Genomic DNA, 26,249 nt, shown 5'->3' on the forward strand with positions numbered 1-26,249 from the left:
TTAAATTCCCAAGCATTGGCTGCATTCCTGTCAGATGGCGTTATCTTTGTGGTCAGGACTGAATATTCTTGGCTCTAATTTCTAATGGATTTTCATTTTGAAGTCAAGAATCATTTTATTGGTATGAGGAGCTGGAAGATACAGCAGGGTGATGATGTCAGTGTTGTCTTCCCCTGTTCACTGATCATTACTTGTGTGATTTTGTTTTTTCTTTTTGAACATTTAGCACTTGGAGCCATGACATTACCTAATAATCATATTTTTTAAAAAGATAAAAAAGATAAAAGATAAGGAAAAACAAGTTTCTCACAGAAAAGAACCCAAAGAGTGTTCCTTACAATATCAGAGAAAAAAAACCCTACCTCATTGTTGAATACCTTTGTATTTAATACATTTTTGTCGTCATTGCTTATGAGTTAATTTTATGAATTTTTACTTTGGTTGTCTGGGTCCTGGTTTCTACACAAGTGTGCTCGTAGAACTGCAATCTTTTCTTCAAAGGAAAAAAAAGTTCCACTCCCAGGTTATTGGAAAAAAGAACCCTGTCTCTTGTTTATTCATTTATTTAGAAAGCACATACAGCAATGCATGGGAAGGAGAAGAGAGATGCAAAACAGGTGAGCATACAAATCCATCTCAAAAGAAATAGTGAGACACTTCCCAGATGATTAGTAGTACATCAGTCTATGTGAGCATTTAAACTCTTGTACCTCTAGTTTAAAAAAAGAAACCACAGAGAATTTCTGAAGAACAAGGTAGATGTCTATATTTCAGAAATCCCACCACAATCAACTTGTAGGCAGCAATGTTTCTGTTTTGTTTTCTGTTCCTGATATTTCCTCAAAGAGATCTATCTTGCTCACGCTATGGTTTCTTTCCTCAGTGTCCGCCTCTGGTGACAAGTAAGGATACTTGTGAAAGAAGATTTCCCCTTAGTTCTTGACCTTTTCTTTAACTTCTTCTGATGCTTGAGTGAAATTCCAAGCTCCTCCATTATCGCATTGAAAGAAAGACACTGGTGGAAGATGGAAATGGCATTAAACACTTCTCATCGAAGGCAGAGTTCAACCATACCCTTTGCACAAATGTGGGCTTTTAGAAGCAAGCACCTGAGCTCTGACTGGCGGGCTCAGAAAGCTTCTCTGCTGAGTTCTTCCAGCTTTGAATAAGCCCCTAATGTATGTCTGTATAAGTCATGGCTTTTGCCTAACTTGGCTTTCATTGAACTTAATTTAACTTTGACTTAGCTAAAGCTGATAAAGAATGTTTCTGAAATTCTACACAGACACATTTGCAATGTTTTGGTGGCTTCATATCATAAGACTTACCCTTTTCAGTAGGTAAATTTCCTCCTGACCTTAAAAGAAAAAAGATCTTCTTTTTTAAATCACATGTACACTAGCCACAAAAAAAATGGGTATACTAGAGAAAACAAAGAAAACCATTTTTTAAGATTTCTTTGTGGTTTAGTTATTTTCCCCTCATGAAATTAACAGACATTTCTATAATATACCACAGTCCTTGATCCTATTCTTTCTTTGGAAAGAATCTTTTTCAAATATTGTGTGTTGAAGGAAGGAGAAAATTACCACAAGAATAAGGTAGCTGAATACTTTGGAAGAAAAGCAGAAATCTTTTTTCTTCCCACTATCACAACAGTAACAAAGACATTTCAGGTAAGTGGAAACATCCTTTAAAATCTACATATGGAATAATTACATGTAACACAAAAAACCACAAAGAGACTTTAAGTGGAAGTATCTAACAATGAAAAAAAAAAGTTCCATGCAAATATATATAAATAGATTATTTATATATAAAATGAAGTGATGGTAGTAGCATGAAACAAAGCTTTAACGACTTTACCTTCATCAAGTTGAATAAATATTTCCTACCAAACCCTTTCTAGAACTGCAGAACTGACCAGCTTTAAAACAACTGGTTAAAACTACAGTTCTTGTAAAATGACGGCAACAGCACACAGACATGGTTCTCTGTATCAAATACATATTCCCTTCTAGAGTGATACCAATGCAAGGTAAGCAGTGTTAATTTCTTAACCAGTAATAATCCAATAGTGACCTCAGTTATACAGGGCTAAAAAAAGTAAAAACAGATATACTATTCAAAAAGGAGAAAATGCAAGCTTTCCTAGTAGCCAGCTGTTCTAGAGGAATATTTTCAAATGCAAAAGAGACTATGAGGGTAACATGGATCAAGGTTAAATCATTTGTTTAAGGTAGCTAAGGAATCCCAGAGAAGGGAATCCCACACACCGTGCTTCTTCCTCTCCACTGTAAACTCTCCCTATGATGTGTGTAATCCTGGTTCTGCAAACAAGTTCAAGACATCAGTGCATCAGCGTGTGTATGTATATTAAATGTGTATGATCTTGCATATGTCATCATGTCCATTTGTGGGATAAGCTGTACACAGACTAAGATCCCATAGTATGTTAAATCTATAAATTAATATGCTCTTTCTTTGAGATGCTTAATTTTTGTTAATATAAAATTCTTTAGTATACATAAATTAAACTACTATTAATTCATGCCAGCCCCAAAATGTAGTAAACATAGACCAGGGCAGTGTACTGCTTTTTTTTTTTTTTTTCCAAATTACTGTCTGGTAATAGCCAGGAATTTGCTGGTGCAATTATCATTTAAATATCCCCTTTGACAATGTAATATAGGAATTCCAGTTTTACTGGAGTTAGTGTCAAATGTGTCTGCTGCAGCCCCACACCCTCTGGAAGCAGAGGGTGAAGCAGGTGTCATCCTAAAACAGACACTATTTCTATATTGCTTCAGGCTTTTTTAGAGAGTAGCACCACTTCTTTACAAGCTAATAAAACTGTATGCTCTAAGTGGCTGACTTAGCATGGATAATTTCTCTCTACTATCTTACTTTTAACTGAACTTTGAAAATGTAGATTACAAAGTGATCCCAGAACTCCATGGCAAATAAGCAAATGATCATATTAACAGTTCGTAGGATTGATCAGGTTTATTTTTACTTTTCTTCCCCATTGTTCTTACTAACCTATATGTTATGTGTGTATTTAATAATATTCATCAGTCTCTGAAATGTGCATACAGGGGTGATTTCTGCAGATGAAATAGTACATTTTACTGCCTTGTTAATAGGCTTGTATTTTAATTTTCAAAACTGATTCGTATTATTCAGACTATGCAATTATCATAATGCTTTTCAATTTCACATCAACAAAACAGTTCCATGAAGATCATTTTACAACTGCAGATAGACATTTTGCTGACATTAAGTATGTGAGGTTTTTTAATATCTGACTACATGATTTATGAAGTGCCCGCTGGTTCCACTTCCAACTCCATTTTGAATATTAAAATAAATACTGTCAGAAAGACTTCAAGCTATTCTTAGGAATGGCTTTAATTTTCAGGTCTTGTCTAAGAATTAAACTTTTTCCTAATTGTTCATCAATAGCAGTTACATCTAAAACTGAATATAAAAACATTACTGTTGTCCTTGATGATCTTTTCTGTAAACTGGCTGTGTTTATCCACCCAATGAAGTATGGAAGTAGGCCATTCAAAATCTGAAAGGGCTCTGCCTTATCGAGACTCTCTCCTATCCCATCCTGGCAGCACAAGGCCCCAGTGGGTTGATTACCCCACGAAAGAGAATGAAACACACACACTCAACACACATGGGAATGGGATTGGCCATCCTACAGAGACAGGAGGAGGGTTTACAGTGACAGCTTCCTGGATCTTACACCTTGCAGCTCCTGCTCCTGGCTTTGTAGAAGCACAAAAGCAGTTTTACAGTTACATTACACTCAGTTTCGAGGAACTTAAAACATCATTGGCATGAGTTTTGTCAACCTGAAACAATGAATTAAATGTAGATTTAAGACCCAGGACTGATCCTTCAAAGATATTTCAATGGTTATGGACATAACTAGAGTTGATCAATTTTGTACGTATTCCTGTGTCTGAGATCCTACCACCTCTGAGAAAAACAGTTGGAGGTGGCAAAAAGCATTAAAAACCTAGGAGACACAGGGCCTTCTCTGTCCCTCTGCCTTCACACATACCTTCAGATGGTCTAAAAGAGAAATCTGAGATGATACTTTGAACTTTCAGGGGTTTGGTTAATCATTCAGAAGGACAGTTATACGTGAACTTTCTTTTGAGCCCCAGGAAGCATAGCTCAAAATTCTATTTATCTCCAAGCTTGTGTGTGCAATTAGGAATCTGAACAGATGTCTGAAAACTGGAATTGCCCTGAACTTTTCAAGCAGTGGAAAACTGTGGTACAGAGCATGTACAAACTCAGCCAGAATGCTGTAGGATTTACAGAAAAATCATGGACAAGGAACTCATTCAGTGGGGACTCCCAAGATGGCCCTCTGAACAGCACCATGCCTGCAGCATAATTACAGTAGTCTTTAAAAAGGGTATGGTGGCATTAAAATTCCATTTAAAAGGGTAATATACTGTTATTTTAGTTTCATATTAGAATAGACAGACTGAAAAGGTTTCCTTAAAAAGCAATTTTTTTACATGCTGTTAAGTCCATCCACTTCTGAGGTCTTACCCAGAATGAGAGCAGAGTAGGTACAGAGCAATACATTTAACAACAGAGTAATAAGTTTAACATTTTGCTTTTAGTCAGCCTAACTTTCTCATTCTAGCAGTGTCAAATTGCTGCAGGACATGGCATGTGAGGCTAAAAGGAAATGTCATCCTTTAAAAACAGAATAGATTTTGCTCTCCTTGTGATGTGAGAGTCTCTTCGCCCTTTGGTCATTTCAGCAGGCTTGGTCATGAAGCTCCCAAATCCTTCCTTACACTCCCATACAGAACACTGTTAAGATTTAGGATAATTACAGATCCAGAATTTTTAAAGTAACATAAAATAAAGTAGAAACAAGACTGAAAAAAGAAAAAAAGAATCTGTAGTCAGGATTTATTGATCTGCTGCTTATGCTGCTAGGCTACCACCAGGGACAAGACTTTTAAATTGCATCTTATTAACACCTTGCAAAACCAAAGAAATAACGAAAAAAAACCCAAAACAATAACCGGTGAGCTGTGTTGGAGAACAGACAACTATGAAAATCAAAGGATGCAAGCCAGGTTTTATTCTAGAAGAACACCTGACAATATCAGGCACAGTGAAGAAAGTGCAGAAGTCAGGATTTTTCATCTGCAGAGCCCTCATCACTGTGGAGGACCCATAGCTGGGACACTGACATGTCTTCTGCTGAAAGAAAAGTGATTTGTTTGTGCCTAGTGCACTGAAGGAAAAATATCCAAAATAGTTTCTCCTAGTGAGCAAACTGCTGTTGTGACACATTAAGAATCTGTTTGAGTATGCTGTCACTGATGGCTAATTGCATGAGGAGATCACTAAATTAAGTCTTTCAAACTGTCAGAGTCTATTGCACAGTGATTGTCAAAACAGTATGACAATAATCCATGGGGTATTTTAACTCTTCTTCAGTTATATAAACTCTTCCTCAGCTTCCTGTTTACAAGAAAAAAAATCAGTAAAGCTACTTGCTGGTCTCCCAAACCATCTAAACACAAATGGGGCTGCTCAGTGAAATGGGACTGTTCAGCGAAGGCATAGATGGCCACAGACGTGTTTTGAGGTGGGGTTATGGCCTAAAAATGGAGGGGGTCAAGCTGATGTTTGTTGAAGAGGGGGAATTTGCAGACCTGACAACTTCACAAAAAATTCTATTTTGCAAGAAACTCACTGAGATAGGGGATTTTTTCCTTCTTCCCCTTCTTCTCCTCCTTTTTTTCCAAAGAGCTAAAGATGTGAAGCTTCAAGGCTTTGATCCAAGAGAGATGGCACAAGCACATGATACTGTGGCAGTACTTTGAGGAAATATCAATCTAGTCGCTGCAGAAAGTGTTACTGCTGTCCTTGGTCTATGTCCTAGGTCTACCTAACACAATGCAGGTGTGTTGTTAATCCACCCTCCTTCTGGCTCTCTGAAATGGTGATCATATTGCCTTTGTTCCTCTCATTCTTCTCTTGTCTCATCTTTTCTCCCTCCTTCTTCCTGCACCTTTGCTTAATTGGTTTGCAGACTGTTTAATGAGGGCAGGAACTGCCACTAAATAAAGGTGGGCACACTGACCCCAGCCAAATAAACTTGGTAATGGTTGGGACTAGCTTATTCACAGCCCCTTTGCTTTCAATGGTAGGTGGCTTCTGTGTAAGTCATACGCCATTTTTTGCAAACACTTACTCATTTGAATATTTTGGGAGTTCTGAGTAAAATGCAGCAACAGCAAACCAAAAATTAATATAAAATCACATAAGGGTATGCTTATAGCCATTTTTCTTCCCAAACACCTCTGGCTATGCTTTACTGGTATTTCAGTGCCAGAACTTATGAAGTCTGTCGTGGCTTACTCATCACAGGGAGAGTTGTTGGCTCTGTGCTGATTGCACAGCAAGGTCCCCATGCAGACGCACATCTGAGAACGGCTCTGGTTTGATTATTGGGTTCTGGATGCAGCTGCAAGGCTGCAGGTTGGGAAGATTTATTTTAGGAAGTGTTATTTTGTGGCCAAATTTTGAAGTATAGCAGTCACAGAATCTTAGAGTACTGGTAAGCAGAAAATCTTTGAATGTTTTAACATGCTTCTTGAAGCTTGTTATGTCTATGCAGGAGTCCTCCCAGGTGCCATGCACTTCATGAGAGATGCTACAGGCTGTGCCTTCCTTGAGCGTTGCTGTTAATCTGAGGGCACCTGCCTTGTCCTGGAGCATGGCAAACCTTGCAAAAAACTGCTTTTACAAGCATAGATTTGTTAGCACTCAGGTGGCATACCGGCTCTTCACTGCCTCAGCTGCTGGTGTAGCTGCTAAGGAGCAAGGCTTTTTAATAACTTTTTTTGTAGCTAGGTATGCAGCTCCATTGGAGAAGCTGCTTTGTAATTCCCACAGGCAAACCAATGTCTGGGAGGTTGTCTGTGGGGACAGCTAGACACAGGGAAATGATGACTGTTACTAACAATGTAACGGTTTCCTTGACGGATATGAAAATGTTTACCCAAAAAGTGACAGAAAAATTCTGGATTCTGCATTCATCTAACAAGTGATTAGAAAACTGGTTGAAGCTGCAACCTGGAGGATTTCTTGCGTAGAGCATGATGGAGATAAACACATTAGGAATTTTCTTTCTCCTCGGAGAGTTGAGACAAGCTGAATTTAATTAGTTTTAAGTCTCTTCTACTGGGAAACTGCAAACAAAAGTGCTTTGTTAAATCAGGGATACAGAAGATCTAATTCAGGTCTTTGCTGGTAAGAAGGCTCATTTTATGAAGAATCAAAGCTTTCAAGACCCTATTCAAACAAGTTAAAATGCCATTTTGAGCAAGACAATTTCTTGCAGCATCTGGAGTGGAGCATAAACACTCATGTACATGGATGAGCACTGGCAGAGAAGAAATGGTATAGCCTAGCTATGAGCTGTACATTTTCATCACAAAAAATACTTAAACTTACTGCTAGCATAAATAACGCTGACCAAAAATTGTAATGCGAACAGAAGGAAAACACAGGTCACTGTATGCTCTGGCTTTTCTCAGGAGCCAGGTATGAGAAAAACAACTCAAGAGGAGAGCAGAGTTTTGCCACAGCACTTCGGTGATTGAGTGTGAAGGCATCCACTCGAACAAGTTTTCTAATTGCAGTAGAGTCCAGAAATGGCCCCTCAATAAAACAGATCATTAACTTGTTTGATGAGAAGGAACTGCAATGGGTAAGAAAACGTAAAGTAGGTGTGAGGGGTGGAAAATGAATTGGTGAAACTGGTGGTAAGCTGGCATATAATAAAATACAGGTAAAAGCTAATCAGGTTTTGAAAACATGGTTGTTTGCCATGGTTCATGACAACCTGCGAGGTGGCATTTCTATACATTTTGTGTATCTCAAATTTTTGTCATATGTTTTTTGCTGGCAACAACAGATCCAGTCCATTGTCTCCTGCCCTGTCAGTCCCCAGACTAGCTGAGGACTAGAGGAAATCAAACTGTTAACCTTCCAGGGTATAAAAAGTATCCAGTGTCAACCTCCTACACAAAAGTTTCCTTGTGCGTTTCAATATGCAAAGCAATGCCAAGGCTTTACTGTTTGATATAAATTGACATCCTGATTTTTCCATAACGGAGTTTTCTATGTTTCAAAGCCTTACAATAGTGAACATCATGAATTGCTCAAGCCAATGGAGTTATTCTGTGAAAGATATATACTGGGGGTGCCTGAGGGTGCTTTTGTTGAATATGTTCTTAAATGTTAATGGTTACATGGCATAAAATCTAACTGATAGATATGGTTTTCTGCTATGAGAGTTACTTGGAGGCTTTGGCTAATGAATTTTAAATGGATGAATTAAAATTCATTAAATATTGACACTGGGAATAAGATATGCCAGCTAAAAATCTCTGGCTGCTTATAATAGGGGTTCAGAAAGTTAATGGAGCCCTGCAGGTTATTTTCTGAGGTTTATAAAGAACTGCCTGGCCCACTTGCTGAATGTTTCAGTGGAGAGCAAGCAAAATATTTCTCCATGCTTTTAGTAATGAGACTGCTATTGGTTTACTCAGGTTTGGTAGGAGATGAAAAGGAGGTAAATAATTTTTCTTACCTGAAAAAGGTGAATTACCCCATGAAATGACAAGATGACAACTGTGATAATTCTTAAAATCTACTACAGTCTATTGCACTCACTCTTTGCTGTAGGTGTAATTATTTTCTGTGATATGCATTTAAACTGCCCAAATTTCCAGGACTTTGACAATTTGCATTAGATAAGCTTATCTCCTGCTGAAGCAAGAGACACTTTGAAGTCATTAACTATGTGTTGGTGAGTACAACTTTTGCCATTATGTGCACTGTTTAAGTTTAATGCTTTCCATCGGACACACCTTTTTTCTTTCCTGACTATACAGTGTGAATTGAGGGCTGTGTTCGAATCCCTCGCTCCTCTCGGATTAACTTGCCACAGTCTAACTCCGTAGATAAGGTGGTGCCAGAGGTGGAGTTGGATGGATGGGTTTGCTTACACTGTAGTCCGTAAAAGAAACAAAAGGCCTTGCATGCAAGAAAAGAAAAATGGAGAAAATAAATAAAGGAAAGAAATAAAATTAAAACCAAACATGAGAATGAAATCAAAAGCTATTTAAATCAAAAGAGATTCTGTTTATGGAAGCAGAAAAGTTACAGATTGTATTCGACTCATGTTTTGGATTAGCTCAGTGAGAATATACACTGTATAGCATTTTCCATCTAAGCTTCTTATTTCACCAGAATAAAAATAAAACTGAGAAAAATCAGAAAGTAATACTGGAGTTGCTGGTATTCTACTTTCTGTAAAATTACTTCTGGAAAAGAAGTATGATGTTGCCACATTAACTCACTTAAAGATTTTGATTATTAAGAGACTGCCTATAATTAGCAATACATTGTTGTGAAACAGTAATACAGTTTGAGAAATGAAATATGTATGTATGTATACATGTATCCCTGAATACTATGTTATTCACCCAACATATTGCTAAGTAAATTAACACTCCCTCATGGTGTAAAGCTTTAGGTCTATTTTAATTATGACTTCAGGAATGCATTGCCTTTCCCAGACTCTTGAACAATTTCCAGGATATTCTGTTCCATACTAGCATTTGTACTAAACATTTTAATTAGCCACAACTATTCTCCAAAACATATTTGAAAGATCTCCTGACACATGAATGAAACAAAGATGTCGATACATTCTTTATGCATTTTGTGTTAAAACTGTTCTATAGGGTTAAAGTACTAATCAGAGAGCTGCTAGATGTGCAAAATATATTTATCCTTTATCTCTGACTTATTCCAAAACAGGGACACTTTAATTAATACGGCCTGCAAAATTGCTTCATGTGAGCTGCATCTGTTGTTCATAGACAGTGCTATTGCCTTTAATGAGGGCTTGCTCAGGCACGTGTGGAGATGTCTGCACGGTCAGGAGCTGCCCTCTCCTGCAGGATACTGCGAGGACCAAGTCCACTGACATTGGCATTAGGTGTCATGGACCTAAACTAATACCAAGTGCCATTTGGAAAATTATGATGCATGGTAGGATTCAGCTCACTTCCTTTCAGCTGCCTGAACAGCAGGTATGTAGCCTTAGCTAATGGTGAACCCTTACCGACAGCAAGGAGATAGAGGTGATTTATCCTATGCAAAATCAGATGTTATCCTCTCGAGGCCCTCAGCCCTGGCTGCTTGTTTTTCCTCAGGTGTCAATCCCTCTCATGTCCCAGCACCACTGCTGTATGCAGTGTAAACTGCATCTCGAAGACTGCGTTCAAAATGTTCTCCTTCTTCTCCCACTCATCCCTGCTGCCTTTGTTAAGATTATTTTTCTTGACAGTCATTTCTGGCATTTAAGTCATCAGCCTTGCAGGATTACACCTTGGATGAAGAGAATGAATTGCCCATGGAAAAGCTCCTGCCCTTCCCATCTGGAAGTGGAAAGTGAGCTTAAACAACTCGCTTCAAAGTAGACGCCTCATGTCTAGAAACCTGAGGTTAGGTAATGAACCCACCTCTTGGTGGTTGGGTCAGGGGCCACTGATCCTGTAGTGCAATGTGACCCTCGTCCCTACAATAAGTTTTGTTGAAGTGAAGAGAATCGGGGCAGTTATAGCAGTTGAACCAAACAGGGCCACATCAGGGTCTAAGACATGTCCAGAACCAAACCAGCACCAGGAAAGGCAGCCAGAGTAAGAGGTTTGGCAGACAACTTCAAGAACAGACTCTGAGTTGCTGCTTATGTCTTGTGTCTTTTACAATGTCTGGTGGTTCGGTAAACAGGTGTTTACACTCTATTTTAATGATTGATTCTATCTCACAAACTGCTGTAATACTCAAGGTTTGATTTATACACAGCATTTCCTTTGTTTTTCCCTCTGCCCTTTTAAATTGCTCATTACGCTTCAGTGGAGCTATCGTCAGAATTTCCTTGGCTCCATAGTCTTACTTTACTGTGGCATCCATCACCTTTCAGTGGGTCTTCCTGCTTTGAAGTGCATGATTCAGCACAGTGTGTTGACACCCTGTTTTGCACACACTGGCTGTGCAAAAAATGCTTTCTAGAGCAAGAGAAAAGTTACACTTGGGGATTTGGAAGTACATTCCTGTTGTTACTCAATGGGCTGATGATAATGCCATATAAAAAAAAAAATAAATAATCAGTTGTGTTTTATTCCATTCCAATATAATTTATACTTGAAGTCTTAAAGATCAAGCAGAAACTGTTTGAGAAATTGCTCTTATTCTGCACTGCCATACTAAGCAGCACTAATTGGACTGTGGGTGAGGTACTTCCCTGTTCTTATTAATAAATTATTTGTCTTTAGTTCCAGAAACGCATGGTGAGAGTTCAGCAATACAAAATCTGCACTCCAGCAAAAAGACATGTAACTCAGTCACCTCCACATCCACAAACCTCAGCCTCCCAGAAACATAAGCAAGCTGGAAATGGATGACTCACCTGCTCAATATCACTGTTTTTTCTTGATTTATATATAAATTCACCAATGGCTACAAACACCGAAAGAACAAGCCCTGCAGCGAGCACTATGAAGATGCCCCCAATATTCTCCACCCCGAGAGCGCTGGCTTCTTTGCCGTCCTCCTCAGGGCAGCCATTGCCTCGCCACCACTTTTCCTTCATCATGTGCAGCTTTCCCTCCTCCTGGAGCTGGAGGATGGCAATGGTGATCTTGTCTCTGTAAGGAGACCCTGCAAGGTGAGAGCAAGACCCATCAGTGATGCTTGCAGCAAAGTGAAGGCAGGAAGGGAGCAAGCTGCTGCTATCTGAAGCAGGATTGATTATTCCAGCTAGAAAGTCTTGGTTTCTCTTTGGCTGGAAGGGGAAAGATGACTATCTGTTGGTGTCTGCCCTGGGGACTGGAAAGCAGAAGGCTCCTTTGGTGCGGTTATTTGTTTGAGAATTCATTATAATTTCTAGGGTCTCCTACTGAGGTTTATTTAAGCCTTGGCAGTGGGTTTTCTTGCTAAGTAAATCCTTCATATCATGTTTGAATATTGCTTTCAGCATCCTTTGAGACTTTCCGCTTTGCATCTCTTCTATTTATTTCAACATCTGTTTATTTTTCCTACTGCATGTAAAATAAATAGCTGTCTAAGAAAAGCCCACAGTCAGTCAGATACATTCTCTTCTCATTTATACCTGCATAAGCCCAGAAGTCCACTTCAGCTACCTTACAACTTATAAGAGCACAAGGCGGCCAAGTTTTTTTTTCACATGATTTGCAACAGTATTGGCACTGAAAGCTGAAAATAGCAACTATTTCATGTTTTTTATTTGCAGGCCAACAGCTTATTAAATGATGTGTTTTCAAGCTCAGTAGCATTAATGGACCTGTACAGTACCTGGCAAATAGCTGGGTCACACTGGGCAGTTCAATCTGTTTAGGTTTGCATCTCACTCACTCTGCTCTGGCTCTCCATCTCCCAAAATCTCTGCCACCTCTAAGTCCCTTCAACCAACTTGTGCTGCTGCAGAAGCACAAGTCTGTAGCCCTAAAGGAGGACAAGGGAGAGGCTTGCACCTCGCCCTATTTCTGGAGCAGTGCCTAGTTAAAAGCAATTGCTACCAATTATCTTTTTCCATGTTGCCAGAAGCTGGAGCTATCAACAATAATAGCAGCAAGCCTGTTATTAATTGTGATAGACAAGTGGAAGTTGGATTTGGCATTGTGAGAGAGACTTTTCTTTAGGGGACAAGGATTTTATGATAGCAAGCAGGAGATGGTTACAAGAAAGGTTGTTTGGCTCTAAAGGTTTATATGTGCCCCAAAACCTGCCATGTTGGACTTCCTACAGTTGGAAGCCTTTATTGTCTGGGCTGAAATACAATGCTGTCAGTCCTTTGTCCATGTAGCTAACTACCGTCCATCCTTTCCTCTCCTTCAGCACATTAATAAGACTATTTTCTTAAACCGTAATTTCACCAAAAGTCACATTTTGTTGCAAGTTAAAGTAGTTTCAATTCTCAATGCAAGCAAGGTAAACAAACTTTTAAGGCAGAACGTGTGCCAGAATTTCAGTGATAGCGTGGTACACATAGATATGGACACCTAATAAAAATCTTGCTAGGCCTTGGAAATTTGGCCTCCCAACTTCAGTTTTCTTATATTGCCATGAAGGACATTATTAAAAATAATTGTACCATGAATACAAGTCCCCCTCTCTGCTTTCCATTTCCTTTAGCCCGCAGTACTGTCTGAGGAGAATCAGTGTGAAAAACATTGCAGTTCTTCATTTGTTGTGCCAACACTCAGCTATTTTTTAGTGGATCTTACTGCCAGCAGTAGGACATGCTGTGACCACAGATGCCAAGAGACATGTGTCAGATTATACAAAGTCCATCTGGGAAGCCAGCAATCAGCAGCCACCGCTTGAGGTAGTGAGCTTTCAAAGGAAAATACGCCTGCTGTAAGAATAGATGATTTCTATGCATGCTATTAAAGAACCAAAAATAAACACAACAGAAACCAAAACAGAAACACGTTCAAAACTGTCTTTACGCAGAGAAGTGAATTATTACCACTGCAAGCAGCAGCGCCTCTCAGAAGAAAGAGCAGAATTGTTTCTACCTTAGGAGAGGTTTGTCACCCTGATAGATGGAGTCTATTAGATTGTAGGACTCATCTATTTTCCCTTGTCTGAAAGGACATAGCTGTTAGGTAAAGTGAAGCAGCCTGAGTCACAATACAGGATTTGTGTGGATGTTCATTCTTTCTTGTGATGTTTCTGTTGCCAGCAAGATTATCACAACTCATCTTGAGGGTAACAGGTACATCTATATTTCTATGCGTGCTTTTAAAGTTTGTCAAGTGTGCCTGAAGTGTTGGATCGGTGATGTTTTATTGGTAAGCACTAAAACCACACACAAATCCATCTCAACACCTCTCTGAATATTCAGCATATCATTTATGGCCTCTGAGCTATTAACAACCTACCTCTCAGGCCAAGAAATGCATCTATCTACTTTCTTAGCAGTCTCCCAAATAACTGGTAATAGCTTTAGTTTTTGAATTACTAGCATCAGCACTGGCAGTGATGCTGGAATTAATACCTGTCCTGACACCTATAATAATGTTGCTTTCTTCAACTGAATTCCTCCCAGGGTGACATTTCTCACGGGTTTTGCTTAGAGGTGCTTTTGCTATAGCAGTATTCCAGAGTGTGTTAAGTTCACCACCATAGCTGCAGATTTTTCATTAGTAATGTTTTTTGCCAAGAATCTGATGAAAACCATCCTCTTTGTGACCCATTGGCTCTGTAATAAACATAAATGGAAATGTTTGCTGATGTGCCTAAACATCTTTTAACTTAACTCAGCACAAAGAAGTAGGAAGACAACCTATATCTGCAGTTTTTTACTTGCAGAAGCTGCTCTGATAAATAAAATAGTACATTTCCTGGCTTTATATAAGAACTTTCAAAAAGTCTTCTTCCTGTTTCTTTGGGAGCCAAGTGGTGGTGGTATTCAGTTCATTCGCTAGAAATTTTGGAGTGCAAGGCACGCTTTTGCTGCTGCAAACCCTAGCTGTCTGGTTGGGCATTCTCCTGAAGGAACAAATGCAGACCAGTTAAGACTTGCTGAAATTTTGGTGTTGAATCTTCTTTTTTTTTCCCATACAACTTCTGCAATCAATAGTCTTGAATGCTATGAGAAAAATAACCAAGCCTTTGGGGTCCATGTGAATAGTAGAAGGATCTCCACGGCTTATCTTGTTTATGAAATCAATCTTTTAAAAATTTAAGATGCCTGATCATACTGAATTATTCCACAGTGCTTGGAGATGTCTATTCCCCTGAATCTTGCTGGTTTTCCTTAAGAAAAAATTAAGGCACATTTATCATACAAGAAACATCTTATAAATTTATTTCACAGCTGTATTTCCAATGGATGCACTCTCTCTGAGGATTACCATCTGTTCCAATTATCCCTTCATTGTTCTTGGTTTAAAGTGTGGCAGTTTTATAACTGCAATGAAACTCTTGCTGTACGTTTGTCATTATTCAGGATTTTAGCTTTTGTATCATTTTACTAAGGGTGAGAAGGCTGTTCTCACATAGCCAGTGGAAAAATGTACTTAAAATGTTATCTGTATGACAAACTGTCTGAGGTATGCAGTAGCATAAAGAATCACAGTTCAAAGTGCAGTGGTGTTTCCCCCCTTATTTATATCTGGTCTGTTACATCTGTGTAAACTGATATTGCCTTGAATAATTCCCCCGAATACAATAAAATTGCATAGCTATTAACTGACTGTGGCATGGTAAATGCATATGTGAGCAGTATGGAGAGGTATATTATACAGGAAAAAGATCTGGCTGCCCAGTGTTGATTATTCACAAGAATACAGCGCAAAAACCTGACATGATTTCTAATTTTCTACAATTAGAAAATCTTGGAAAGGACACCGGATATGCTAAAAAAGGTCTACAGGAGAGTTTGCAGAGACTGGGAGTCTTAAGAGTCTGCTTAGCTCAAAACACTGAAATCCTTGATGCAGAACCTTGTAACTGCTTCTCGCTGTTCTTATGTATTGCTCTGAGGTCATGAAATAGATCAGAAATTAATCTCCTTTCATGCAGCTTTCTTTGGGATGCATAAGTTGGACATAACATTTATTCTGCCCATTTCCATTTTCCTAGAGGCACTACCTGATCTCTCAAGCTAAATGGAATTTCAAAAGAGTGACTTGCACCTTGAGCAGCACAGAGGTGCTACCCAGTTTGCTACGAATAGGATGCTCCAGAAGGCAAGCAGGTCACTCGACCTAGTTCCACAGATGTAGCCTGCACTGCTATATTCCCTCTTGCTTGCAGAGACTGCTTGCAAATAAGCAGGGCAAGAGTAGATGTTTTGCCTAAAAGGAGTCTCCTAGGGTCTGTTTTGATGAGAAAGTTTTCTAGAAGACTAGGACATGATTCAGATGGCCATCTGAACTTCTGCAGGGGACATTGCTGGGTGTACTTCACAACACCTGTGCTGGAAAGCATCTTACCAATAGGGGTTCCCACGCCGTAGCCTTTTGAGTCAATAAGCCCCCCGATCTGGGTGAGATTGCAGTTTCTCTGAGTCACGTACTCTATGCTGGTTGACTCCATTAACAGTGCGTAGTCCGTTGTGAGCACACGCTGGATGCCCTCATCGTTGTTCTTCACCAGCGCGGTCTGCTGCCTGTTGTTCATGAATGCCCACATCTTCTCATATGTTGATATTTTGGATTTCTAAGGAGGGAAAATGAGGGCACAGAATCATTCCAGCACCCAAATTACACTTGTAAAATATTCCTCAGCCTTTTGTTGTGACCTATGCCAATAGCACATCCTGAATGAAAGAGAATTGGTAACAGGGTTTTCCTTCCAGCAGCCTTTCTCTCTTACTGTGCTTTATGCTGAGGAATCTCTTTTTTCATTCCTTTGCAGTGCCAGGCACTTCATTACTGGCACGACTGTGAAGTGCTTGGAAGTTTTCTGGGCTAATGCTGTTACATGGATTACAGCACAGTACCCAGTTAAATAGTGCAGCTGGATACTGCTTCACTCAGAAGCAGTGCTTCTGCCTATCAGGGCAAACACACTACTCCAAAAGCCTGATGATGAATAAAGTACTGGCCCTTTTGTATTGATATCACTTGCCTAGAAGTCATGTAATTCAAGGATAAGGCTTGAGAAACAAACCCAAAGCAGCTTCTAAGCAAACTTCTGCTTTCATTGCAATCAGACTTAAGGACTTTATCCTTCTCCCAGTGAAGTTAAGGGGGAGTTTGCCAGGAGGAGTGTATACATGTCCTGTGTCAATGCCCGGCTGCACAGGGAAGAGGGATGCCAGAAGCCCCAGCTACCTCTGTACAGTGTTGAACATCCCTTCCTCCCCACTCCTTTCCCCATGCTGTGGGAGCTGTGAGGGACCCAGGCACCCTGTAGGAAAAGACAGTGTCAGTGCCCCCTTGTTCACACTTCTGTCTTTGTTGGACAATATAGAAAGAAAAACAACCTGCTCAGGAATGTGCTGGAGCCCTGTGCCTGCTACCCTCACAATGTGCTACCTACAAACCAAAAAACCTTCAAGCACTTGAATATTACAAACACAGTTAAGCATCTTTCTTCCTTGTATGTTCTCAAACAACACTGAGCACATAATGCCACTTCTGGATTAAATATCAAGGTAGACATACAGATACATGGACCATTAGAAACTGTCATACAAATAATTTTGTCTCAAGATGGCAAAGCCAACCATTGCCAAAATACTCTGTGCTGAAGCCTAGCATGAACCAGACACACACAAACCAACTTTTTAATGTAAATATGAATTGAAAGTTCTCCATACATTTACGTTTCCCCAGTTCTAGGGTAGTATATCCTCACTTTCTTCATGGGCCCTATCTTTGGTTTATAGGCATCATAGCTGATTTTAGTCTCATTGTGTGAAGACCATATGTGTTTATTAAACATCAGTATCTGGGGGATTCCTGTGAGAAGTTGATTTTCTGGTTCTTTGAGTTTTAAATGTCAATATGCTTCACCTGTAAATTCAATAGCTGTGAATGTCACCTAATTCCACCTAAGTTTGGTAAGCCACAGGATACCACTAAACTTTGAAGATGATTAAGTGGCTCTTTACTAGTAGAAACCATTTTTACTGTTCAGTTGGGAGTATTTTTTGAAATTGATAAATCTGAGCAGTAATTTAGTCAGATATTGAATTTACTAGAAAGATGTATTCCTTATTCAGATGAGTTTGAAAGAAAGATTTTAGCTTCTCAACTTGCCAACTCCCATTTTTGGGGGGGATAGATCATATGCCAAATTCTGGCTTTTGAATTCTCACTGATTTCAGTGGAAACGCATCTGCACATCAGAAGGTAGGAGCTGGCAAGAGTTGCAACATGAGATTAAGATCTATTATCACAGAGGGGCAAGAAAGCAATGGACGATTTATAGATATGTTGGAAACAGAGCAGGACTGCAGTCTGGAGAAATATGTGTTTGTCAAGATTTGTGGATGTGAAACATCTTGCCTTCAGTTGGACTTTTCCCAAATTTGGACATGCACACAGATGGTGAATGCTGCCTGAGATCCTCCTGGCTCACCTGCCTAGAAGTCCATCCCCTTGCTGGAGACTCCTTAACTGTCCAGGCCCTGTTTCCTGGGTATTTTCATCTGGTATGGCCAGATCTAGTATGGCCAGATCTGGTCAGTGAGGAGGCTGACTCTGAGGTTCCTCCAAAGTCAGAACTTCATTTTTTCCCACAAATAACTTCAATTGCTTTTGTTTTCATTCCCCCCATTACCTGGCTAGAAAGTACGGTCACTGCAGAAACTTTCTTGAAAACATTTCCTCTTTAGCAATAGTTTTTCTGGGACACTATTACATCAGGGATACTAGAGTAAGGTATTCAAAATTAGTAGAAGAACACAGCTGTTATATATGCATTAAGCTAAATAAAAAGCTATGTAAGTTTGAATAAATGCAAATGTTTTTTTCAGAAAAGCAGTGGAAGTACCTTGCTTTTCTCATATGGTTCCCAACCTGCATCCCATCCAGTAGGTACATCGTGTAATAATCATCTTTCAGGGAGTTCCTGCTGCCACTTTAAGCACAAAGTCCTAAACCAAAGTTCTTCAGAGTCTGTTTTGTTCCGGGATCTCTTTCTGCACTTAATGTCTTCAGAAATCCTTTTACTGCGTGTGTCTCTTACAGTCCTGAAAATCACACTCATCTGGTCTTTGCATCTTGTGTCCTACATGACAGGCACTCTCTTGTTCCTCTCTCCTCCATAGCAAGGATCACCCTGACTATCACAGTTTTGCTTTAAAAAAACTGTTGGTCTGAAAGAGTTTGCTGTTTCTCTTGGCATTTCTTGGTTTAAGTACTGGGCATAGCCCTCATAAATCAAATCTTGCAACACAGGAAGCACTTGAAATAATGACCCTTCTTCAGTGTAACTCAGCCCTGCACTACACTGCTGCAGGACATTTTTACTGCTGTTGCACCTGGTTGTGCTGATTCCTCCTTTCCCTTTCCCTGTCCCCATCGCATCAGCACTCCCAGGTGGCAGGACTGCTTCTGCAGCACAGGCTACCCATCGTGAAAAGCACCTTTCACCACAGCTCAACATCTCCAGCCCTCAAATCACAGGGGCATGTCTGCCAGGGGGTACCCCTGGGCACTGGGGTGCTCCCAGAGTCTGTCATGGCACTGGGCAGCCCAGGGGAAACTGTCCAGGCCAGGTCAGGACTTCACAGCTCCCCAGAAAGAGGCAGAGTTATTTCAGGTGTCTTCTCTAGAACCATTGTGGCAAAGGTGCTTTTTCTTAAACTATACTGTAATGCATGTACAGCACGGGAATGGGAGGAACTGCTGCCCAGAAACCCTTACTCCTGCCTTCTCTTAATTCCCAGGTGTCTCACTGGTGGGTGGGTGGGTGGGTGGGTGTATGTGTGTGTGTGTGTGTGTGTGTGTGTGCATGTGTGTGCACGTGTGCTTACTTAGCTCAGGAAGTACATGCAGTATTTAGCAGTCCAAGAGAGGCAAAGTCATGCCCTCACAGAGCACAGAGTCTTCCTTTTGCATACATAAGTATCTATCGTATTTATTGTACGGAGACCTACTCTGTGACTTTTTTTTAGGTTTTGGACAGCATAAAGGAATCTAATCTTGTGAGCATCTTGAAGGGTTTCTGTAATAAAAATAACACCTTTTATATAACACTGTGTGTGTCACTGATTTACAAGTGTGATAAATGGTATTTTTCATGTATCTTTCACTATGTCACCTTTACTCTGCTGGAGAATCCATCTCCATTCTGTACAAAAACTAATGTCCTTTCATTGGTGCTTGTGTAAATGTGTATTTCAGGCACAAGTAAGCTCATGTATAGCATATAAATATTTAATCACCTTGTCTGGATTTTTTTTTTAAGGCCTACATTCTTTTAAGCCTACAAATTTTAACCTCAGGGATTAATGGTGCAAAAAACACAGTGTAAAGCTGAAAACAGCTCTAGAAATTTGTTCTGAACTTCTCATATTGAAATTCAAAAGCTATTTCCTCTTAAAAAAACATGGAATAAACAGGTTTTGAAGTTTTCTCTCTGATGCTGAATTTGACTTCAGAATAGCAATGGCAGTGACTGTCTTTGGGCAGTGAAGAGCGCTTAGACCAAGGGATTTTCCCAGAGTCCTTCAGAAGGCAGCACAGCTGCTTCCTCCTGCCTTATATTCCTGATGAGAGTCTGGTACTTGCCTTACACAGTTTCCAGGAATATCTCCATACGGGTTTCCCAGTATATCATAATGGAAATGTCAGCTCATCATGTCAAGAACTGACTATAACAAGACTGGGAAAAATACTGTAGTTTGTGCATTTCTTTCAGCATGGAAACATTTCTATTTGGCCACAGGAGAGCCATTACAAGGGCAGTTCACCCCTGACAGCTCCAGCAGGGTTAGCCTACCATCAGATCTATTGCACGATTGAAACATCCTTGATGAGCATTATTTGTTTTAAGAGATAACCCAAATACTTTAGCCAAGATCCTTTTTGTGTGTAAGCATTTTGCCTGGCATAAGGGCTTGTGGTTAACACCAGGCAAGGGGCTTGGGCTGGAGCAGGAGGCAAGAGGGCTCGTGCGTAGCACGAGTGTTATTTTGCCCCACATCCTACTTCCCCACAGTGTCTCATCCTCTTCAAAGGCACTGCATATTTGACTATCTATAAACACCATTCTTAGATGCTACAGTGAAAAGCATGACACTGGTTCCTTCAGTGCTTAACTTCCCTGCTGAGACTACCGATGAAGCTGCTAATTAATTCTAATTGTCATAGGATTTTTGTGCGTATATCCTATATTTATAGCTTGTTGGCTTTTACATTGACATTTTATGAGATTAACCCATTTTGTAAGTAATTAATACCAGTAGTGAAAAAAAAAATAATGCTGTTATCTACAAAGCAATTAGCCACAGAAAATGATCTTTTACTTACAGATGTGTTCATGTGTGTATGTAGCCTGTATATTAATAGTCTGTAATATTGGCCATGGACCATTTTAAAAAAGGGACAAACAAACTTGCATTTTGACTGCCTGCAGTATTATTGCAGTGCAAACGTGACCTCCAAAAGTGATCTTAGCCAAGTGGCTGGAAGAAGTTGAGATCCCACCCTGAGAAGTAACCTGGAGGGGAATGACCTCAGGTCCATGCCCTGGTTCCTTTCAGATCCTCCCATCAAAGGCACGGGTTTGTCCCTCACAGTACTACAGCATCAGATTGTTTCTCGATATGTCTTGCGGGAAAATGTCCCATCTTTTACATTAATAGTGCTGAAGGATCCTCTATGGATTTGAGCAAATGATGTATTTACCTATTATGCTAACCCTTTCAAATGTTTTGATTCTGCCTCACTATTTATCACTGGAGGGCCATGAGTTGGTCCAACCATACAGAGCTGGCTGATGCCATCTTACCTTGAAGAAGGTCATTGTGGATCCATCTCTAACAGCCCCGTACTCTATCCTGGTTTGCTTTGCCAAATCATCTGCTGAATCAATGGGGGATTCCATCCTCTCCACGGTCAGGAAGGCAGCCAGGTTGGCAGTATAGGATGAAATTATGATTAAGGTGAAAAACCACCATATTCCTCCAACTATTCTGGTAGAAAGAGCTTTGGGCATCAGCTCTGATCCTGTTACAATATCATCAAAACAATCATATTAAAATGATGCTGAAAGATGCCTTTCCTGATACCACAGACTGCTTTTAGACACAGAATGTTTTTATGAGCTGTAGTATGATAAAATGATTTAAACAATAATCTCACAGATGCACAGCTAACATTTATAATGGTAACACACTGTGAAGGGGATGTATGCCATGATACATGACAAATGGAATTATCCTTGGGTCTGAGTCCCATTACATCTCTGAGCTAACGCTCATTGTGATATTAACCTCTTACATCCCCAGCAAGCTATACTAATATTTTTGTCTATTTTCTGAATCCCTTTTTGCCAGTATACAGTAATCAATTTTTTAACTGGAGGTCATTAGCAGAATGCTATTCTGCTTACAAGCTACCCGGCAGGAGTAGCTTACAAGAGAAATCTGCCCTGTGCAGTATCCTAACGACATACCTAAGCAGAAACAGGGTGATCAATGTGGTTCCAGTGAACTCATTGGCCTGTGTGAACCTGAGCTCAAAACCCAGAACACGTCTTATTGCAAACATGTGGTTTACATTCAAAAATTCAGAGGGTGAATGGATGTATCCTTTGGATCTACAGGGCAATGTGAAGTTTTGGACAGTGTATTTAACACTCATTATGGATGAAAGCGTTTCAGCAGATCTGCCTGCATGACACACCAACAAATACCAAAGTGATCTGCCATTGTCATAAAACCCCACAGAATAGCACGTGTGGGTGTTAAGTGCACTGAAACAGCTTCTAAACAGCTCAAACTATTTAAGCTACACAGGTACTTCGATTTCTAAGCATTCTGATGCAAGTTCTGTGCTGTTTTTTCTAGAGGTGTCCCCACTGAACTTAGCTCATTATGTGGGATTCAAGGATCTGGTTCAGCAAAGCACTTAGACAGCCACTTGAATACTTCTGATTCAAAGTTAAGCTTTTACATAATTATTTTGTTGATGAAGGATGGACTTAAGAAGGTACTTAAGTGCCTGTAATTGGAGATCTCAGCACGTAAAGTTTTTGATGTGACAAACATATTTCTATTACTGGAAAAGCGTATTGACATATTATCTCTCCCCAGTTATTTAATGATTTCTCTAAGAAATTTAAACATGTTACAGAGAATATTTTCAGACTTTTCAAAAACTCTGAATGTGACTTTTGGGGCAAAGACTGAAAGGGTAAAAACTTTCCAAACAACTAGCAAACAGATTTAACTTAGCTTTGTAAACATATAGACATGTCTCTTAAAGGTCAAAGCTAAGCATAGCCCAAGGGTTTGAGTAGGTTGACAGAATTGCCAAACTGTGAGAGCAGATGCTCTTCCTGTGCAGCCCTGTGAAGCCCTGGTGCTGCATGGATTTCAAATTAAGCCAACAGTCTAAAAGCAAAAACTCTCGTGAAATTTTTGAGTCCAAATGTACTTGTTTCAAGAGCTGTAGCTCTATCTGGGTTTATGTTTGGGGTCTGTTGTACTTTCTTGCTTTTCAGATTAGATTTTTTTTTATATACAATGAAATCTTTTTCTGTCTTGCATTGTTGCTCTCAGGAAATGTGTGGGTTTATTTCTAAGCTGGGGTTGACCTGCAAAAGCTGGCTTCTAGGAGTGCTGATTCAGGTCATCCTGGAGGTATTATTTCTTTTAAGATTAGACAGCTATACAAATATAATTTCTACACTTGGATGCAATAACCTAGCTCTGACATATACATCCCGGTAATGCATAATAGCCAGATACCTTGCAGATATCTTAATAAGCAACCATGAAATCTGCCAGTGCAGCCTTACAGCAGCACAAGACAGTAGTCGGAGGAGCCCTGTGTGCTGAATTTGTGGGCTGAGATACCAAACCTCCTGTGATTTCCTCTAGCAAAAAGTTGTTTGTGAAAAAGCAGCAGAATGCATTCAGTTCAATTAAACTCAAAACGCCACAGTCTATTAATTATGCAGTGAGCTACTGTTTCGCTTTTGTGAGCACACTCTGCTCCCAGCTGAACCAAGCGGGCCCAGAGTCTCTTTTGATCACTCCCATGATCATTTCAATGTTCACCTTTTTGAGGGCCTTGATTCCAGCAAAAAGGATTGATATACACTCCACGCTCACCGGCTTCTCCCTACACACTCTCCTTAACCAGATATTCCTGGTCTGACCCATCGCCGGGCTGAACTGGGGCTCTGATGGATAGCTTTCCTTTCTGAAAGTGATAGCTTCTCTGAATGAATTGGATGAAATGTGCCCGGTTTGGATGCTTTCAGAGTATGCATAACACATCTGAGACTTTCAGGGGAAAAGCAGGGGAAGTAACGTCTAAATAAAAACGTTGCTAGCAGACTCGGGGTCAGAGACAATACTTGCTGAAGTCTCTCTAGTGCCTTTTTATGGCAGACATGACAGCCAATCCTGATCCAGACTTTGCTCACGCTCTGTAGAAAAGAGAAAGTCTGATCATCACATTTTAAAATTTAATAACAAGTGGCTTCCAATCAAGCATAACAAGCAGCTGCTGCCAACAAGAAAGAGTGTAACACTAGATGCAGAGTTTCACAACCATTCATATCATGTTTAAACTCTTCACATTAATGATGATGCACTTACAATCACACGCACCACAAGTTTGTACATGGAAACATTTGTGTAGCCTTACAAATGTTCTTTCTTTTTCTTTCTTTCTTTCTCTCTTTCTTTCGTTTTGTTTTTAATCTTCTTGAAAGACAAGCAGAGTCTGGTTGGGGCTGACTGTCATGTACCCAAGGTAGTGGTAACGAGCAGACACTGCATCCCACAGTTTGCTGTGGATGATGGTAAACTCCAAAAAAGGCAGTACATCAAAACACAAAATCCTGGGGCACTTTCACACACAGGGCAGTCACAGTTATATACACACACCTGCCTGATACTGTAAAACCTCAACCTGTGTTTTACTGATAAATTGGAAGGAAAACAAATCAAAAAAGCAAAACAGAACAGCTCTTCCTTCAGCCAACCTCCTTCAAAGTAATTTCTATGAGAAAGCTCTATATCCTGTCAGTACATTAGTGCACCAATAAAAGCAAGTGCATCTTAGGTACAATACAAACTTTATTCTCTATCATATCTAGGAAAAAATCCTTCTTATGTTTTTTTTACTGCTACTCATGTCTGTTAAAGAGGGAAGAATAAACTGTACCTGGATGAATGCAGAGATGGTTTTATATTCCTTACTTAAATGTTTAGGAATTTAATACCATGGTAGTGCTGGGCTTTCCTCTGGATTGCCTTTTGTTTGTTGTTGTGGGGTGGGGTTTTTTTTGTTCATCTTTGATTCAACTTGAAATGTTTGTCAGAAAATATTTTCGTTCTTTTCAGTGGACCCCAGTTTTGGTGAATAGTGATTTAACTGGAAACCTTAGAACATACACACCATAAACAAATGTGTTTAGTACACATATCTGTTTGACTTCCCATATGGAGTAAGCTTCACTGCCCTTCCTTGTCAACTGAGTAAAAATGTCAGCTGTTTCCAAAATCATCAGCAACAGGGACTTGTGACTGGGTTAAGTTAATGCTTCTAGGGTTGGATGCATTTACAGAAGGATGGGACTCATACCTGCAGAAAAGCCATAAAAAAAAGGTTTTGTTTTGGTTTTAAACAAAATGTTTGACAAGTGCCAACAAACTTAACAACCCTTCTGAAGAAAGAGCATCTTTTTTGTTTGGCAGTTATAACCGTTTTTCTAGGGTAGCTAAGGCTGTTACTGTTTCTGTCGGGATGGAGCCCAACATTTTTCTGTTGCCAAACCTCTTATACCAATAAACTCAACTTCAGCATGAAACACTTCATATCTTTCTTGCGACTATTTTACATTTCAGCTCCAGAAGCTCCCGTGTGACCCTGTCCGCTTCCCTTTCCCTCAGATGCTTTCCCTCCTTCCTCCTGCTGCAGCCCTATTCTGGGTTTCACAGGTTCCCCTCCTCTGCCTGCTCCTGCTTGCAGCAGCACGTTGTTTTCTTCCTTTCTTCTATTGCTTAGTGTCTGAGATCAGGTTTTACAGTATATGTTGTATTTACAGACGGTGGAGTTTACCAGCACAGAAGCCCTTGAGCAGACTGTGGGACGTGTGCGATAACGAAGTGTAACCGGTGTACCTTGCTGCATGAGAGCTCCAACTCCAAACCAGAAACTATTTAGTAAAGTAAAATTGTTTTCCACCACATCTGAGTCTGGGTTGCACGGGTGGGGGTTATACCATTCATATGGTGTAAACCTGTGGCAGTTAACAGAAACAATCTGTAAACATCAAATAGAGTACACACAGCGGCAGCAAACCTGCTGAACAACGCACAAAGTGAGGAGGTTAATGAAGGAAACAAGAAAAAGAAAACCTCAGCTGAAAGGCTGTCCACGGGACGTCTCGCAGCTGCCTCGCACAAGCTGTGGAGCAGCGCTGCAATGCCAGGAGCCGTTTTCACA

General features: G+C 40.0%; 1 protein-coding gene across 7 annotated transcripts in view; it reads right to left on the minus strand.

Moving 5' to 3' along the window:
* Positions 1 to 524: 524 nt before the first annotated feature.
* The window catches only part of GRIK1 (glutamate ionotropic receptor kainate type subunit 1), a 178,038-nt gene continuing 152,313 nt past the window's right edge, over positions 525 to 26,249 (minus strand). For 5 of the 7 annotated variants that reach the window (XM_074858159.1, XM_074858156.1, XM_074858161.1 and 2 more), the window contains 5 exons: positions 25,925 to 26,043; positions 21,574 to 21,791; positions 16,101 to 16,326; positions 11,546 to 11,796; positions 525 to 1,015 (listed from right to left, as the gene is read on the minus strand). In XM_074858159.1, coding sequence (XP_074714260.1) covers positions 860 to 1,015; positions 11,546 to 11,796; positions 16,101 to 16,326; positions 21,574 to 21,791; positions 25,925 to 26,043 — 970 coding nt within the window. In that variant the 3' untranslated portion in view covers positions 525 to 859. Of the gene's footprint in view, positions 1,016 to 8,936; positions 9,103 to 11,545; positions 11,797 to 16,100; positions 16,327 to 21,573; positions 21,792 to 25,924; positions 26,044 to 26,249 lie in introns of all 7 variants that reach the window. The other 2 variants (XM_074858160.1, XM_074858157.1) reach the window with 1 other exon arrangement.

This window comes from Strix uralensis, chromosome 2 (genome assembly GCF_047716275.1).
Source record: "Strix uralensis isolate ZFMK-TIS-50842 chromosome 2, bStrUra1, whole genome shotgun sequence".
NCBI lineage: Eukaryota > Metazoa > Chordata > Aves > Strigiformes > Strigidae > Strix > Strix uralensis.